Source organism: Podarcis erhardii, assembly GCF_964252035.2.
Source record: "Podarcis erhardii genome assembly, chromosome: Z".
NCBI lineage: Eukaryota > Metazoa > Chordata > Lepidosauria > Squamata > Lacertidae > Podarcis > Podarcis erhardii.
The window spans coordinates 23,254,724-23,271,904 of record NC_138504.1 but is presented as its reverse complement, the minus strand read 5'-3'; the positions used below and the strand labels follow the sequence as shown (position 1 = coordinate 23,271,904).

Here is a 17,181-nt window from a genome sequence, read left to right as displayed (position 1 = left end):
CTGCCGGGTAGAATGAGGTTGGGGGGGGGGATGTGGTACAGGTGAAATGGGTTGACTGCTGGTGCGTTTGCACCAAACTGATCTCTCCACAGCCTCTCCCCCTCCAAGTAAGTGGCAGCAACTCACCAGCTAGGAGGTCAGGTAAGTGCCTCCGACCCACCACACTGTCCACTACTGATAGTAATATGTACAATATTTGCTTCATGGGTGCCACTAAGGAATAGATGGGGTTTGCTTTGCCCCTCCTGTTTTTCAGATCACACATACTGTTAGATGTTAGCAGCTCCCGCATTTATGAGACGGTGACATTGCTTAGTGTGCATGCTGTGTATGCAGGTAGCGCTGAGCACTTCCACTTTCCCTACATGCCCTGAAAGTGCTGAAGCCTTTTTGTTTGAATGTTCAATATTAACACTTCAAAAAGCCTCATGGAGAAATAAAACATAAGTGGATGATAAAATGGAAATAACATAGGAAGGTATGAGAATGCATTTTGGTGTGTGTGTGTGTGTTCCCTTACAGGGAGTGGTTGGGTTCTAATTTCTCAACAAACAGGAATTTCAAGGGCAATGACATGGGTCACCTTAGAAAAGTAGGGTGGGTAGGAGGGACAGATAACGGTAAATGTACATTTTGCAAAGAAATAAAAAGGGACTTTATACATATATGGTGTAAGCCCAGAGGTTTGTTTGTTTTTTTGGGGGTTTTTTTTTTTTGGAATTCAGTAATATCAATCACAAATGAAATAAATGATTTGCGACTGTTTAAACAGTGTGAATCATTGATCAATGTGGATAATTCAGCGATGCCAAGAAATCATAGTATTCAAATGCTGCATAATTTAACACTAGTGAGAATCATGCTCTCAAAAACATGGAAAAGTAGCCAGAAGGCAAGGAAGAGAGAATGCGTTGCAAGCTTATAGGAACAGATGGCAAATTGTGAAATTGACAATAATGTTTTAAAAATATAGAAATTACAAAGAAAAGAGTGGGAAGCTGGAGATCAGTAATGCAATATATTAAAAGATAACTTGGGAATGAAGAAATGGGGATAGACTGTCATGTAATGTTAGCACAGCTTTCTCTTACAATGCAAATGTATCTGTTGGCAGAGTCAGTATACTTCTGAACACCAGGTATTTGAAACCACAGGAGGGAGAGTGCTCTGGCCCTGTTCAGGCTTCCCAAAGGCGTCTCGTTGGCTCCTGTGAAAACAGAATGCTGGGCTAGATGGGCCATTGGCCTGATCCAGCAGGCTCTTCTTATGTTCTTATAGTAATTTTTGTTCCATTCAGGAACTTAATGTATGTGTGTCAAATGAGTGTAATAAATAAATCATATATTTAAAGAAAGGAAGGGATGTGGGTGGCGCTGTGGGTTAAACCACAGACCCTAGGACTTGCCGATCAGAAGGTTGGCGGTTCGAATCCCCGCGACAGGGTGAGCTCCCGTTGCTCGGTCCCTGCTCCTGCCAACCTAGCAGTTCGAAAGCATGTCAAAGTGCAAGTAGATAGGTACTGCTCTGGCAGGAAGGTAAACGGTGTTTCCGTGCGCTGCTCTGGTTCGCCAGAAGCGGCTTAATCATGCTGGCCACATGACCCAGAAGCTGTACGCCGGCTCCCTCGGCCAATAAAGCGAGATGAGCGCCGCAACCCCAGAGTCATCCACAACTGAACATAATGGTCAGGGGTCCCTTTACCTTTAAAGAAAAGAAAAAGGCACATAGAATTCCCATAGTCCATTCCTTCCACATTTTGCATTTCTGAATAGCTCCACAAAGGCTATTGCAGCCCAACCTTAGATGCCACAAACTCAAACCGTCAGTTCTTTCTCAGTTCAAACTTCAAAACTCCTTTTCCACCCACCACAGACCCTACCTTGTAGGTAAAATGCCCGTGGGGGGGGGGGAGGGACGACTTTGAATCATTAGCTCCCACTCAGGAAACATAACCCTATAATCCCTGACTATTAGAGAGCAATCAGTTTAGCAAAGTTTAGTTGCCCAACTGCTGTAATAATGCATTCTAATTTATCTGCTCAGAAAACATAATAGTTCAGGAAAGCGTGTTGAGAATTGGACCCAAGTCCCTGCATTAGCAATCATCATCATCATCCATCAAAAACTATACTAAAGGCTACCCCAGACTCTACCATAGGCAAACGCTTGCACCTGTGTTACAATGTAATGTTACCATGTTGCATCAGATATGGGCTTGTCCGCACTTTGTTTTTCCTGCACCTAGAAGCAGAGCAAACGTCAGTCCATGGAAAACTCAATTTATGTTCATTCTGATTCAGTGGTAAGGATCAGGTTTTCCTGGAGGAAAGCAATGGGGCAAGAAAAAGTGTGGACATGCCCTAAGTTTTAAAATAATTTCCACGAAGCTACTAACATAAGTTTGACCAAACTGCGGGAGGCAGTGGAAGACAGGAGTGCCTGGCGTGCTCTGGTCCATGGGGTCACAAAGAGTCGGACATGACTAAATGACTAAACAGCAACAACCTTCCTTAGGGCCACATGCCTGTGATGGGCAGGGCCAGAAGCAAAACTGGGTGGAACAACAAATGTAAATTTTACCTTTCGTATAGTAGTCTGGTTTTAAAACAAACATTCACAAGCCCTTCTCTGCTATCCAGAATAAGTTACAGATAGGTAGCCGTGTTGGTCTGCCATAGTAACTTCTGTTTCAGTGTATCTGAAGAAGTGTGCATGCACACGAAAGCTCATACCAAGAACTGACTTAGTTGGTCTTTAAGGTGCTACTGGAAGGAATTTGTTTTGTTTTATCCAGAATAAGGCATTATTCGAATTCCAGGACATGCTGCAGCCAGATGAAAACACTCAGGCTTTGAAGCAGGACTAGTGAGGAAAGAGGATGTGATCTGGAGCCAGTTTTGAGGAGCAAACAGAGGACCACATTTGGCCCCTCAGGCCTGAGACCCACCCCCCACCCTGAATCTACACCCTCATAAAACAGCATCCTTTACTTCCCTCCATCTCCCACTGCCCAAACACATATTGCCTCATCATGTCATGTATGTCATATGGCTTCTATGGTCTGTATGCTAGTTAGCATACAACTTGATCTAAATAAACATTAATCAGCACCTTTTGCTACTTACTAACAATTTGTTTACTTTTCTAATCCACACTAATAATTTCTGTTTTACTTTCTTTTTTGTGTGGTACCCGCACGAATATGCCGTTGAAGGAACAGAGACACAAGACACAGGTAAGAAAACTGGGGAGGAGCAATAGGGTCTTTGATAGGAATTTGGTTTCCAGATTCTGAATTAACACATAACTCTTTGTATATGGTTAGCTTTGTACAGAATATTTATAGAAACGTTACAAGTTTAGTATCCGGGCATTCCCCTTCATAATGGTTCCAGTTCAGGGGCTTATCTAGCCAAAAGATAGGATATAAATAAATGCATGAAAAATACAGCTTTTAATGGGGCACCCCTGATACACAAGACTTTACCAGGACACTTTCTCCATGTGATTGATCTACACTATAATAATGCCTTAATCTTACAGCAGAAGTGAGAAGCCTTTCAGGCTGACGGCCACATTTTCTTGGGGGTAGACTTGTGGAAGCCGCATGCCAGTAGTGGTCAGAGCTGGAGGCAAGAAGTAGGCAGGGCAATGGAATATGATTATCACACAAAAGCCAGTTTTCTATACACACCCACACATTGCTCTATCCCAACAAGCAAGAGGCATTACTCCAATTCAAGAACACATTCCAGCCAGGCATTAGCACTCAATAAGGCTTTGGGCTTGGCCCATGAGAGATGTGGCCTGGGGTAAGGCCATAGCATGTGGGGTCCTGAGGAAGGACACTGCCTGTTAATAATAGCTAAATGTGCATTAATGTGTTATCTACATGGACAATAGCTGGACAAATGATTCTTGTGTTGAATTTTTGACATGGTCCTGAGGTCTTCCTTTCTTAAGTGATCCAGACATCAGGAGTACTTGAGGAAACTTTCAAAGAAAGGGGGAGGTGCTTATATTCCTGTATACATTTTAAGCAGCACATGGTAGGAAATAGAGGAACGTGCATGTGTAGGCTACTAGCAGAAGCACCGCCTTGGACCAAAGATTGGGTGGGACCAGTGGTGCAGCGCAGGTTTCGGGAGGCAGCCTGGCCCAGCTCTGTGCAGCATCAAAGGCAGGCTTTTCCTGAGCGTGAGAAAGGAAGCTCTTCTCAAGGAAGCTCAACATTCCAGAGTTTGGAAACTGGCCAGACACTTTTCATTTCAGAAGGCAATTGGGCAGGAATGGCATTTTCAATTGTTGTACTAGTTTGGCTGCAGATAAATTTCAACACATAAGTATCTACCTGCCTGTGTGTAGGGGCTGCATGCCATTACGGCACCTGTGCAACTGGGTGCCTCAGTTGCATGGATTCCCCCCACCCCATACCAGCAGCTGCTTGCAAATTGAAATTTTTCAACATGTGGTTGTTGCAGGAAGAAGATGCAAAAGTGGAGGTAACGCTAAAAACATGGCCCCACTCTGCTGTCATCACAGATATAAACTACATATGAAAAAATGCGAAAAGGTCTCTATATAGTTCACCATGTGAAGATATGTTCTCAAAGCTTCTCAGCCTTGAAAGTTTGTGGTATGGAAAGAAAATCTGTTTCACCGCAGTCCTATGACTACTCAGAAGTAAGCTCCACTGAGTTCAATGAAACTTGCTCCCAAGTGTGTTTAGGACAGCAGTCACACTTGCTTGGGGGTAAGCTCCATCAAGTGTGACTTACTTCTGCCAACCTAGCAGTTCAAAAGCATACAAGCGTGAGTAGATAAATAGGTACCGCTGTGGCGGGAAGGTAAACAGCGTTTCCATGCACTCTGACACACGTCACAGTGTCCCATTATGCCAGAAGTGATTTAGTCATTCTGGCCACATGACCCGGAAAGCTGTCTGTGGACAAACACCAGGTCCCTCAGCCTGAAGCAAGATGAGCTCCACACCGAATATTCTAGTTGTCCATTACCTTTTACATGTACCTACTTCTGGGTAGACATGCATAGGATTGTAGGAAGGTGCCCACAGGTGCCCTCTAATTTGTTGGTAAGATTACAGCTTTGTTTTTGAAAAAGATAATAATCTAAAGGGTTACTATTGCCTTATTTTTGTTTGTGGTTTAAGTGCGTATTTTTAATTGAACCTCATTCTAGGGCCTTAAGTAAATGATGAGGCAAGGTAGAAATTTAATAGATAAGTAAATACTCTTTTGTATCAAATTATCTTTGTTGCCGTTTGCAACCAAGGCTTAACATTAAAATGTCCTGCATGCATACAATTTGCTATAATAATATTTTCCATTTGCTTTTTTGTTTTTCAAAAGTGCATTAAGCCTTAAATTGAAAGAGGGAGGGTACATTTTTCCCATATGCTATTTGTTAACAAAACATTTAATTCTCTTCTGCAACAGAATTTCCAAAGTGTGGTCATTATTTTTAAAAATTGCTTCTGTCCAATTCACAGTTAAGTTGCTTGTCAAATTGCTGCTCCCAAAAGTAATGCTGTGTATTGATTATAAGCAATAATTACTTATTTGCCAAACTGCATTGCGTGTTCAGGCCCAGAATCCTCCCGCCTAAATAAATTCACACTTGACTCAAATTTTGGTTTTGGCAGAATTTAGGCCACAACTTTATTGATTACAGAAAGTGACTAGCTCCCTGCCATGCAGGTAGTGCTGACCCAGGGTTCCAGCATAGGTCATCCAAGGGTGAACACCTGGATAAGTGGAAAGCCGGGAACAGGCTATCTCCACCATGCAAATGTCCCCCTGGACTCAGGCACGGGCACAACCTCCTCTCGGGTTGACCAAACCATCGGGTCCCTGGATTCCTTTAACGGAATACCCTTCACATAGGGATGGCGAGAGCGTTCTCCCATCCCTATCACCTGAACCAGAGCCTATCCACAACCTTACAAGTTGTGACGATTTGCTACGCAGCAGGCAAAACCCAAATGGCAACAGCCAATCAGCCAAGTGGGGAAAATTCCTGCCGTGCCCCTGTCCCAACGACAGATGACACACGGCGGCATTGCAAGGTCAAGCGCAAAGCCCTAAAAGTAGGGAGAGGTGGGCGGGTGTTCCGAATGCATGCACCGAAAGAGGAAGCACTGGGTCACGTGCAAAGAGGAAGCTCTGGGTCACGTGCATGGGTATAAATAGGTCCCTCGAACCGTTTGGACTGTGTCCCATGGCCAGATTACACCCAGCTATGAGGGACCTACCAATCGGATGTTGTGGCTGACCAATCGTACCCACCCACAACACAGGGTGTCGGTTTCCAGGTCTCACCGCAATACATGCCCTCTTTAAGGAAGGACCCGATTTGTCACAACTGGCTTAAATAAAGAGATGCATGGTGAACTGGAGATAACCTCTCTGAGGTAATTATGAGGGAAAGCTATTAAAATGCTATATACATAGTGTTACTGTAGCTTCTGAATTCATACCTAAATTAGAAGGATATATATGTATTTTGGAGTCTGGTAAATTCTGCCCTCACTCCTACCCCGTCCAGGTAAGCTGCAGCAACACCTGTCTCAGGTGTGGCAGCTCTTTGACTAGGGATAGAAGAAGGCATCAGTCTCTGTTCCACCCCAAGTACATCACATGCAGTGCTATTTCTGTTCTGCTGCAGTTCGGCTTTGGGCAAAAACTACATTATTCATCTTAGCTGTCCATTGTGTCAGAAATGTATGTAATTAATTATATTATTATGCTTTATTATGTTACTTTTGTTCTGGATATGGGATGAATAAGCGAACATTGGTAATTCCCACTGAAAGTCTATGACATTCCTATATTTGACACTGCCCCACCACACAGGCTGCTATTGGGAGGAGTGTACAATTTTTGGACAACCAATGCAGCCATATCTGGCTGTCTTAATTGGCTTTCTGATAGGATTAATCTGATGGAATCAAGCTAGTAATTTCTAAGGTCATTAGTGATGCTGGGAGCAGGGGCTACAAGTGCATGGAATCTAAATGAGTGTATTTCAATGAATTAGTTTTAGAAGTTTCTTCCCTCCCCCCACAAAAAATTTAATGTCATGTACAGGGCACACAATTCTCCATTAAAAAGACCTAATCATACTGCTTGGCTACCACCCTAATGAGAGGAGCTAATTCCTCTAACCAACAAGAGCTACCTATTTTTGCATGATTTAGAGTGGAATCCTGTGACTTCTCTTGATCCCTCATTTTATTTCTGCCCCTTTTCCTTCAGAATCACTCTCTTATTGCTTTGCTCAGTTTTGTCTTCTTGGTCAAATAATGTGACCAATGTCTGCCCTGAACCAAACTAACTTGTAGTCAGCAACTATGAGGAAACTGTGTTGTCGATGGATGATAATAGATACATTGCAGCAACCATCTCTAATTAGCAAATTCTTAATTCCACATGTTTTTTCTAATAATTCTTCATTATGGAAATTCAATATTCTACCTGACCGTCTATTAGAACTCCCTTGACAACAGTATAAACTTACATATTGGCAAAAATGCGGGTGATATCATTGAAGAAGTTAAGCATCAATGTAAGCTCGTAAAAGTTATCACTCTTAACTTTCCTTTTTGGCTCTAGAATTAATCAGTAATATTGACAGGTATTACATAGATTTGACACAGGTATTGAACTAGAGTTGCCCACTTGGCAGAGAGACATAAAAACTGACATACAACAGCAAATTGCCAAAGGTTTCACACTGTGGCAATTGCCACACCAGGCTTCATTTTATTAAAAGCAATTTAATTGCTTTCATTGCTCTCTAGAATGAAAGCTGAAAAGCATAACAATAGAACTGTTGTGATATAGAATTGGGGGTGTAAGAGAATTCCATCAGAAATGGAAATGGGAGTGGAAGATGCCATAGTTTACATATTCAAGGTCAGAAATGGAATTCTGATCTCAGTTCCACAATACATTTCCAGAATTCTCATGTTTGAGGTCAGAAATGGAAATAATATGAACATACACCATCATTCAGTGTTGTTGTTTTTAGTCTGACAATGTTACATAAATAATTGAGCCATTTAATTTTCTGCATTTGGAATTTTTCCCTTTCATTGAAATGCAATGAGGTTCATTTCAGCCATAGAGGATAGCAAGAATAACACAGGTTTTAGCAAAGCTGAATTGCAGCAGAACAGAAGCAGCAGAACAGAAGCAGGTTGGGATGGAAGTCACTGTCTCCTAATACCCTTATGCTGAATGTTGGTGATTAGAAGCATAAAATTAAAGACTAGATATGGGGACCTCAAGCCCGAGGGTCAAAGGTTGCTCTTATGGCCTGTCTCTGTATCATGCCTTTGCTCAAGGCAGAAACCTTTACTGACCCAGCTCCATGCCTTCGTCCTTTAGTGTTTTTGAGTTACTGAACTATGATTATGCCTCTTGCTTGCCTCAATAGAGGAAGAAACATGAGGGGGTGGATGACCTCTGACTTTTGTGTTGCTGGAATATAGTCTATTGTGTAAAGGTGGTGAGAATGGAGCTAACAATAGAGATGGCAATATTAACTAGATTAATGTTTAACCAGAGGTGTATACTCACTGTGATCTCCTTTACTGTGCTGATTTCATATGACTGGTTTCTTTAAGTGTTTTAAAAACATCACCAGTTTACTTGTCTGCTCCTGTGTAATATTGTTGACTCATTATTGAGATAATGTGTGTAGTGCAGAATTGCATCAGAGAGCTCATATCTATAATGTATTTTGCCAACATATATTGGTGAAAGTCATCACCTATCAACTTCCACCTTCATCTGAGTGTTGGGTCCACATCTGGATTGTGGTGATTATAGATACAAGTAATTGAAATGCTCACCCCAGTCAACAACACAAGACATGGACATTGTGGAGGAAATTGTATTTGTACAGGTATAACTCTTTGTGACCCCATGGACCAGAGCATGCCAGGCACTTCAGTGGAGGACAGAAGTGCCTGGCGTGCTCTGGTCCATGGGGTCACGAAGAGTCGGACACGACTAAACAACAACAACAACAACTTTTTTCAGGAGGACAAATCCTTGAATTATGGAGAAATTTAAAATGCAGATGGGAGAACAGCAATAGTAGATTGTGGGATGAGGTGGTGGTGCTCACCTGACCTCTGGTAGGTTGTGTTGCTGCTGTTACCAGGTGGTAAAGAGGGAGAGGCAAGGTAGTGCCAAGGTTAGTGTAATGCAAATGCACCTGTGGAAGCACCAAATGGATTCTGCCTGTGCATTTCCACCATGCTAACCTCACCAGTTCCTTTTTTTTTTTAATAAATATTTATTAAAATTTTTGAATACAAATGCACAAATAATAAACAACCTTGTTTATATCATAACGTGGTTTCATCACTTCTTTGGACTCCCTCACGTCTCCCGCTCCCATTTACATCGTAAAAAGGTTTTTCCAAGCAAATTATCAACTTGTTTAGGATCTTATATCCACTCATTTAAATATAATCTAGCAATTCTCCAAAAAATTTATGTTTTCTTTAATCTCACTTATCATCAAATTCAAATCTAATTTAGTGGTGGCCAATTTTTTATAATCTAGCATCCTTCTTAACATTCAACCAAATTGCAATGTTTTTGTAAATACGTCTTAAATTTCTTCCAGTCTTCCTCAATCCTCTCTTCTCCCAGGTCTCGGATTCTGCCAGTCATCTCGGCCAGTTGCATATAGTCCATCAGCTGCATCTGCCACTCTTCCAGTGTGGGTAGATCTTGAGTTTTCCAGTTTTTAGCGATGAGTATCCTTGCTGCCGTTGTTGCATACATAAAAAATGTTCGGTCCTTCTTTAGCACCTTCTGGCCGACAATACCCAGAAGGAAGGCCTCTGGTTTCTTAGTGAAGGTATACTTAAATACCTTTTTCAGCTCATTATATATCATTTCCCAGAAGGCCTTCACCTTAGGGCATGTCCACCAGAGGTGAAAGAATGTTCCTTCATTTTCTTTACATTTCCTACATTTATTATCAGACGAATGGTATATTTTGGCAAGTTTAACTGGGGTCATGTACCATCTATATATCATTTTCATTACATTTTCCTTCAGAGCATTACATGCGGTGAAGTTCAGCCCAGTGGTCCACAACCTTTCCCAGTCCTCAAACATAATGTTATGCCCAATGTCCTGTGCCCACTTTATCATAGCCGATTTAACCATTTCGTCTTGTGTATTCCATTTTAACAGCAAGTTATACATTCTAGATAGTACCTTAGTCTTTGGTTCTAACAATTCTGTTTCTAACTTCGATTTCTCCACCTGGAACCCTAACTTTTTGTCATTTTTAAAGACTTCTTTAATCTGAGCGTAATGTAACCAGTCTCGCACTTTATCCTTCATTTTCTCCAAACTCTGCAATTTCCAATTGTCTCCATCTTTTTCTAATATTTCCCAATATTTTGGCCATTTGGCCTCCATATTGGGTCTTTTTCGGGCCTTAGCTTCCAGAGGCGAAAGCCACCTCGGAGTCTTATTTTCCAATAAGTCTTTGTATTCTGTCCAGACATTAAATACTGCTTTCCTAACAATATGGTTCTCTCACCAGTTCCTTGCCCCTTTCCTTCTGCCTCCCAGTAAGCAGTAGCAACATGACCAACTGGAGGTCTGTTTAGTACTCCCACCCCATTATACCATTCAATTATAGAGACCAAATTCCACCAAGTTTTGAATTCTTACAAATGAAATCCTATTTAGATAAGTTTAAAAAATCAGCACTATCATGTACAAAAACCAACAGGCATTAAAAATTGTGATTCCGTGCGAAGATGAGATGAAGCAAATTATATATTAACAAAATCTATAACAAAGATAAGGAACCTGTGGACTTCCAGATGTTATTGGAAAGCTCCAGTCACCCCAGCCAGCATGACTGGTGGTCAGGGATAATGGGAGTTGGAGTCCAGCAACATGTGGAGGGCCAAGGGTGGCAATCCCAATGTACAAGACATGACTAAAGTGTGAATGTGAGTGTAACAAGTAGCAAATTAAGTGATGAACTGGGCACAAACCTATAGGTAAACACTTATATTGAATATTTCATAAATGTGGGAACATGAGTCCTCTTCAAATGTTAAGAAGTTGTTAAGTTGTAAGCTGACATTGCCACATTGAGTATCAAGGACTGAATGGAGCTTGTAAGCATGTTTGCCTGAGATGAACTAATCTTCCTTAGATCATGAACCACTGATGGGATCACTTGGAAGGCACTAAGTTAGCAAAATTTGTATTATACTTGATATTTAAGTCCTTTGCAACACCCTCACTTGAGCAGCCTCGGTGTAACAGAAGCATGCTTGCACATGCCTGCATGCAAAGGATTACAGTATGCTGACACTGGGATTTGGCAGGAACACATAAATATGTTATCTATATAATTGACGTTGTTCTTAGTTGGGAATACTGTTGCAAAAGAACTTGTTCCAGCTGTTCTTGTTGGAAGCTCTTGCTGAGAAGAAAAAAAGCCAAGAAGCTTTCCTTAGGTCATGCACTAATCAAATATTTTTTTGAGGAAAAACAGCTGGAACTGGACGATTCCACTCCCCCAAGCTATTCAAAGACTTGAGAGCAATCCTACTATCTTCTTGAGAATATATAAAGCTGCTAATCAGCAGAAAGCATCATTCAAGCACCCTGCTTGAGTACATGCTTCTTATTTGTTATTTGTTAATGATTGTTCTTTGAGTTGATTGCTTATTTCTCACACTCTCATTCCCCTGCAATTGAAAACTTTTGAATCAAGCCGATCCAGCTTTATCTGAACCACCACAAATCACTGTCATTATGCTTGCTTGCTTGTGTGCCCATCCACAAGGAGGGAGCCCAGTGATTACATCAGCCAGCCTAAAGGACCCTAACATTGCATGACAGTACATAACCCCAAATAAACTTCATAAAGTGGTTAATGGTCATAATTCTACTTGTTGCAAGTGCATTAAAGAAATAGGGGGTCATTCCCAATAGCAGCTGATAACTGGATAAACAAAGAAATGTATTAGTAGAATTCCCAGATTAAGTCTGAAACTTGGCGCTCTAAAAAATAAATATTATTTTTTTATTTTGCATATAATAAAAACATAAACAGGAGTAAGAAGCTGCAATGATTCTTATTCAAAATATTGGAGAAGACATAATAGTGTGTCCCCTAAAGTCAGGAGTAGGGAACTTCAGACCAAAGGGCCAAATGTGGCCTTCTAGACCTCTCTGTATGACTCTTGGGACTCTGCTCAGGCACCACACACCTCACCAGGCCATATCTCTTACTGCTTCTGCTCTGTGCCCTCATTGAGTGCTTTGTTCCGGCTGGAATATGTCATTGAACTGTGATAATAATACCTCTTGCTTGTGGGGATGGAGATTTCAGAAATATGGGTGGGTGTCAAAAACCTTTGACTTTTGGATGGGTAAAATATAGCCTACCAGCCAATAATTTGATGCTTTCCCTTATCATAATGCATCAAGCAGCCCTGGAAAACATTTATATTAAAGGGTGAGATATAAATTCATAAGAAGGATGTGGTTTTATTTTATTATTGGTGCAACAACTGTGGAGTTCCCTCAGCAAGAAAGTTTACCTGGTCAAGATATTTTTTCCTTCTCCCAGTCATTCTTTGAAATATACTCGGAGTGCTGTAGTGATTTCATGCTCTTTATTGCAGCTTGTAAAACAGTGATTTGAATTGCCCCCCAAACCTCGGGCTTTTATATACATTATTTACACAATGAGTCCCATCTGATTGGCTGATTCTGCTTCCCTCTTGGAGCCTGATTGGTCTTTTCCTGCAGGCCTATCAGTTGTTGCATTCTAGGATCCTATTTGCCTATTGTTCTAGGATCCAAGTTTAGTACATAACATTTTTATTTATTAATTTAGATTTGGCAGAAAGGAAAATATATTTTGAAGACTGTTACCAGAATTTCTTCTGAAGTTGTGGTGAATTTCTGGAAAGTGGGTTGTTGTTGTTGTTGTTGTTGTTGTTGTTGTTGTTGTTGTTTTCCAGCTGGCAATGCATTGAGTTTGAGATCATTGAGAATGTCTTGAAGAAGAACCATATCTTGGTGCAGGGATGGGCAATCTGTAGACTTCCAGATGTTGTTGAACTGCAGCATGCATCATCCCTCACCACTGGTCATAGTTTGTGGGACTGATGGGAGATGAAGTCCAGCAATGTCAGTTATATACAGAGGAGTACCACATGCTTTCTATCCTTCCTGCAGGAGTCCTTTCACGCCAGTTGCCATACAGTGCCCTACAGTGTAGCAACTTTTCACTTCCATATAATATGTGGGTTTTATTTTGAATTGCAGCCCTTGATATAAAAATGATGACTTAAAGGGCGGGGAGAGATGATTTGGTGTGAAAAGACATCCCAGAAGGTGGAGAGTTTGTTCTTACAGTAACTAATTATTGTTTTGTGTTTCTCCTTCCTTTTCTCAATAGCACAAGTCCAGCTCACAAGTACTACCTAGCCATGGACCCAGTGTCAGAATCCCTTTACTTGTCAGATACAAATACCAGAAGAGTTTACAAGGTGAAATCTCTCAGTGAAACCAAGGATTTGACCAAAAACTATGAGGTAGTGGCAGGAAAAGGTGACCAGTGCCTTCCATTTGACCAAAGTCACTGTGGAGATGGAGGACGGGCTTCCGAAGCATCACTTCACAGCCCCCGAGGTAGGAGAATGACAGAAGCTGAAAGAGTTGTCCTTGACTGAAGCATTTAAAACAGGGTTATTGTTGGGCTCTACCTCCCATAAGCCCCAGCCAACTTGTAGGTTCCTCATCCCTGAGAAACTTCCTTTCATTATGTGAAGCTCTTGAATGAAATGAGCCCTTGACAGCTGAGTGCAAGAAGTTACGTTAAACTTTTTTTCATATCTCAGCACCTTCAATGCAAAGAATAATATATTTTATGTGTTTCAACTTGTCTGTTACAACCATTGCCAAGTTAGACCATTGAGTTTTGTTTTGCTCTGTGCACATTCCCTCAAAAGATAAAACAAAACAAATTCCTTCCAGTAGCACCTTAAAGACCAACTAAGTTAGTTCTTGGTATGAGCTTTCGTGTGCATGCACACTTCTTCAGATACCACACGAAAGCTCATACCAAGAACTAACTTAGTTGGTCTTTAAGGTGCTACTGGAAGGAATTTGTTTTGTTTTGACTATGGCAGACCAACACGGCTACCTATCTGTACCTCAAAAGATAGTGAGACTTCTGAGTGTGCAGCAAGGATGGGAAATTATAATTTTTTATTATTACTTATGAAATTTGTATTCTGCGCTATACCTGCAGGTCTCAGGGCAGTTTCACAACATAAAATCACAATATAAAATGACAGAATAATAATAAAAACAAAAACAGGAAAAACTCAATAACCCCCTCCCCAATAATCCCCAACACATTTTAAAAGGGCAGTGGATGTCAATCAGCCAAAGGCCTGGTTTTTGCTTGGCGCAAAATGATGGAGCCACTACAGAAAAGTCTCATTCTCATGTTGCCACCTTGCAGTCCTCTCAATGAAGAGCCACATGAAGAAGGCTTTCAGAAGATGATATCAGGGTAGGTTCATATGGGGAGGAAAGTGGTCCTTGAAGACCACTCCCCCAGTTTCCATTTCCCATGACCATTGGTTGTGCTGGCGAGGAGTTAGAGGAACAGCAACATCTGGAGGGCCACAGATTTGTCCCACATTTATTTCAACTATTCTCCATCAATTAATGAGAAAAGAAATGGCATTTGAAAATAATCAAAAGGAATGTAATTTTTTCAGTGATATTTCTGTAGATGGCATGCTGGGAGCACTGGCAGAGGAAGGGGGGTGCAGTAGGTGCGGCTCGCCCCGGGTGTCATCTCTGAGGGGAGGGGAGATCGCCCCCCCCGTCCCCCTGGGATGCTCGCCCTGCCTCCGTGGGTGACTAGCTCCACCCTGGGTGCACAGCATGTGCGCCGCTCCGGGTGTCGGAGCAGCTAGCTCCGCCTCTGGCTGGGAGGTTGTTGTGCTTAATCTTGTTTTTGATAAGGTGTCTGGGAAGTGTTTGTAAGTGTTTCTACAAATAATCTCATCCATGGCCTGCACTCTGCAGTCTTCCCAGGTGCCTGTGATTCAATTCTGTACCCATATGCTTGATGCATCAAAGACATACTGGGTTTTTTATGAGTAAAACCTAGCCAATCATTTTAACAGGCATTATAAAGGTGTTCAGTTGCATAGGATGGTGGAGCTCATTAATGCACAGTGTGGGTAATTTGGAATAGAAAGTACCCAACAACTCATGGGAAGGTGCTTAAAACCTTGCAAGACTGAGGTCTAATGTAGTTGCTTCTGGCTTATTAGCCTTCTAGTGTACAGCAAATGCCTAATTAATAGCTGCAAGGGAAGGTTTGGTCCCGCCATCCAGCTCTGAAGTAATAAAGGAAAACTGTACATCAGTAGAAATTTGAAATTAACGGAGAGACAGTATAATGTCCATGACACATAAGAACCCTCATTTTAAAACCAGCTAGTAAGAGATTGCAATTATAGTCACTTTAATACATTTCTAATGATGGAAAATAAGTGTGAAATAAGCACAAATAAATGTTAATAATCAGGCCAGCAATTAATGCAGGAAATCAACTCTAAAGGAAGGTAAAATATATGGATGTAGATACTTTTTTCAAGAAAATGAGAATCAGTGTATCACTGCTGACTGAAATTGATTATATCTAATTAAAAGACAATTATCTGCTTCGTCTTACTTACTTGCTTGGTGGAAATTTCTAACATGAAGGTTTCAGAACTGCCTGTGCAATTTCCAAAAACAATACTGTCATCATCTAAGTTACCTTGTAACCCTGAGCAACAAATCAGATAGTTATAATGATTTCCCCCAAGTAGCCTTGGACATTTGCAATATTTCAATAATGGAAAAATAAATATGTGGGCCTGTTTACTATTTGAATGGGATACGGTCCAAAAAATTCTCCATGAAACAGTGACAAGCAATAACCTTTGCTCATCTATGTAGACTGTGTTTACTAAAAACAAAACCCTTAAGTAAAGGTCTTGATAAAATCCAGACTACATGGAGTTGTCCACAAAGGAATAGGTGGGATTGCTGCCCTGTTCTGAACAGAGATACACACCCTTGTAGGGACCAGGTGCATTACTCAGCTGTCCTGCTATGTTCCTGCTCTACACAACAAGCCACTTCATCTAACACTGTCAATGCCTGCTAATGGAGGACAGATACCTTGCCATTGTCATCCATGCTTCGTAGATGATTTTAATGCAGTGTGCATGGGGCTGTCTTTGAAAATAATCTGGTAGATTCCACTAGTGCAGAACAAGACAGCCTCCCTCCTCTTAACAGGAGTAGACCAACATTAGCGTATATCATCCAATTCTTAGTTGTTGCACTGGCTGCCAGTTCATTTTGGGACACAATTCAAAGTGCTGGTTCCTCAAAACTATATAGAATATTGTTATCGATTGGTTTCCCCACCCAGGTGATCCATGAACGCATTGGCAAAGGTTAACATTTACAAAAGTATTTAGAGGATCAAGCCAGTCATCATAATTGCATATTGTTTGTGAACCTTGTAATTTCAGTTTCTCACTAAGCATATGTATTTCCACCAAACAGGTTTTAAATGGCATATTTTCATGTTCTGCCTAGGTAATTCAAGTGCATGCAAAGCCATATTAGTTCTGTTTGGTCTTATGCTTCTTGTGTTCTTAGAGCAATAGTAACTTTTTATTTTTTAAAAAAATAAGAGATTGCACACCTTTAAACTCCAAATCAGTTACCTCTTATTTTAATTCTGTACCATGGCAGCCTATAAATAAGTAATTGCATAAAATTGCTTTAGTAATTCCTCAATGGTAGCTTTAATTGAAAGAGTCAAAGATATTTAGAATGGGTGGCATGCAAATTGTTAGAAATTGTTATGTGTTAGAACCATAAAATTAACCAATTGGATCCACTTTTTTCCTATTTAAAAGTTTTATGAGAAACTGCAAATTCTTTCTGAATACAACTGGCATGTTTTCTTTTTATCAGACGTCTCTGTAAGTTTATGAAGTTTTCTTGGGGAATTTTATTTTTTGCAAGTTGAATTAGAAATGTAAAATAACTAGTTATTTCAAGG

The 17,181-nt window shown here is 40.9% G+C and overlaps 1 protein-coding gene across 12 annotated transcripts in view; it reads left to right on the top strand.

Annotated features, from left to right (window-relative positions):
* Window positions 1-17,181, top strand: part of TENM1 (teneurin transmembrane protein 1) — a 404,140-nt gene that overhangs the window by 310,519 nt on the left and 76,440 nt on the right. For all 12 annotated transcript variants that reach the window (XM_081847832.1, XM_081847839.1, XM_081847838.1 and 9 more), the window contains 2 exons: window positions 3,215-3,235; window positions 13,489-13,721. In XM_081847832.1, the coding sequence (XP_081703958.1) occupies window positions 3,215-3,235; window positions 13,489-13,721 (254 nt within the window). The remainder of the gene's footprint in view (window positions 1-3,214; window positions 3,236-13,488; window positions 13,722-17,181) is intronic.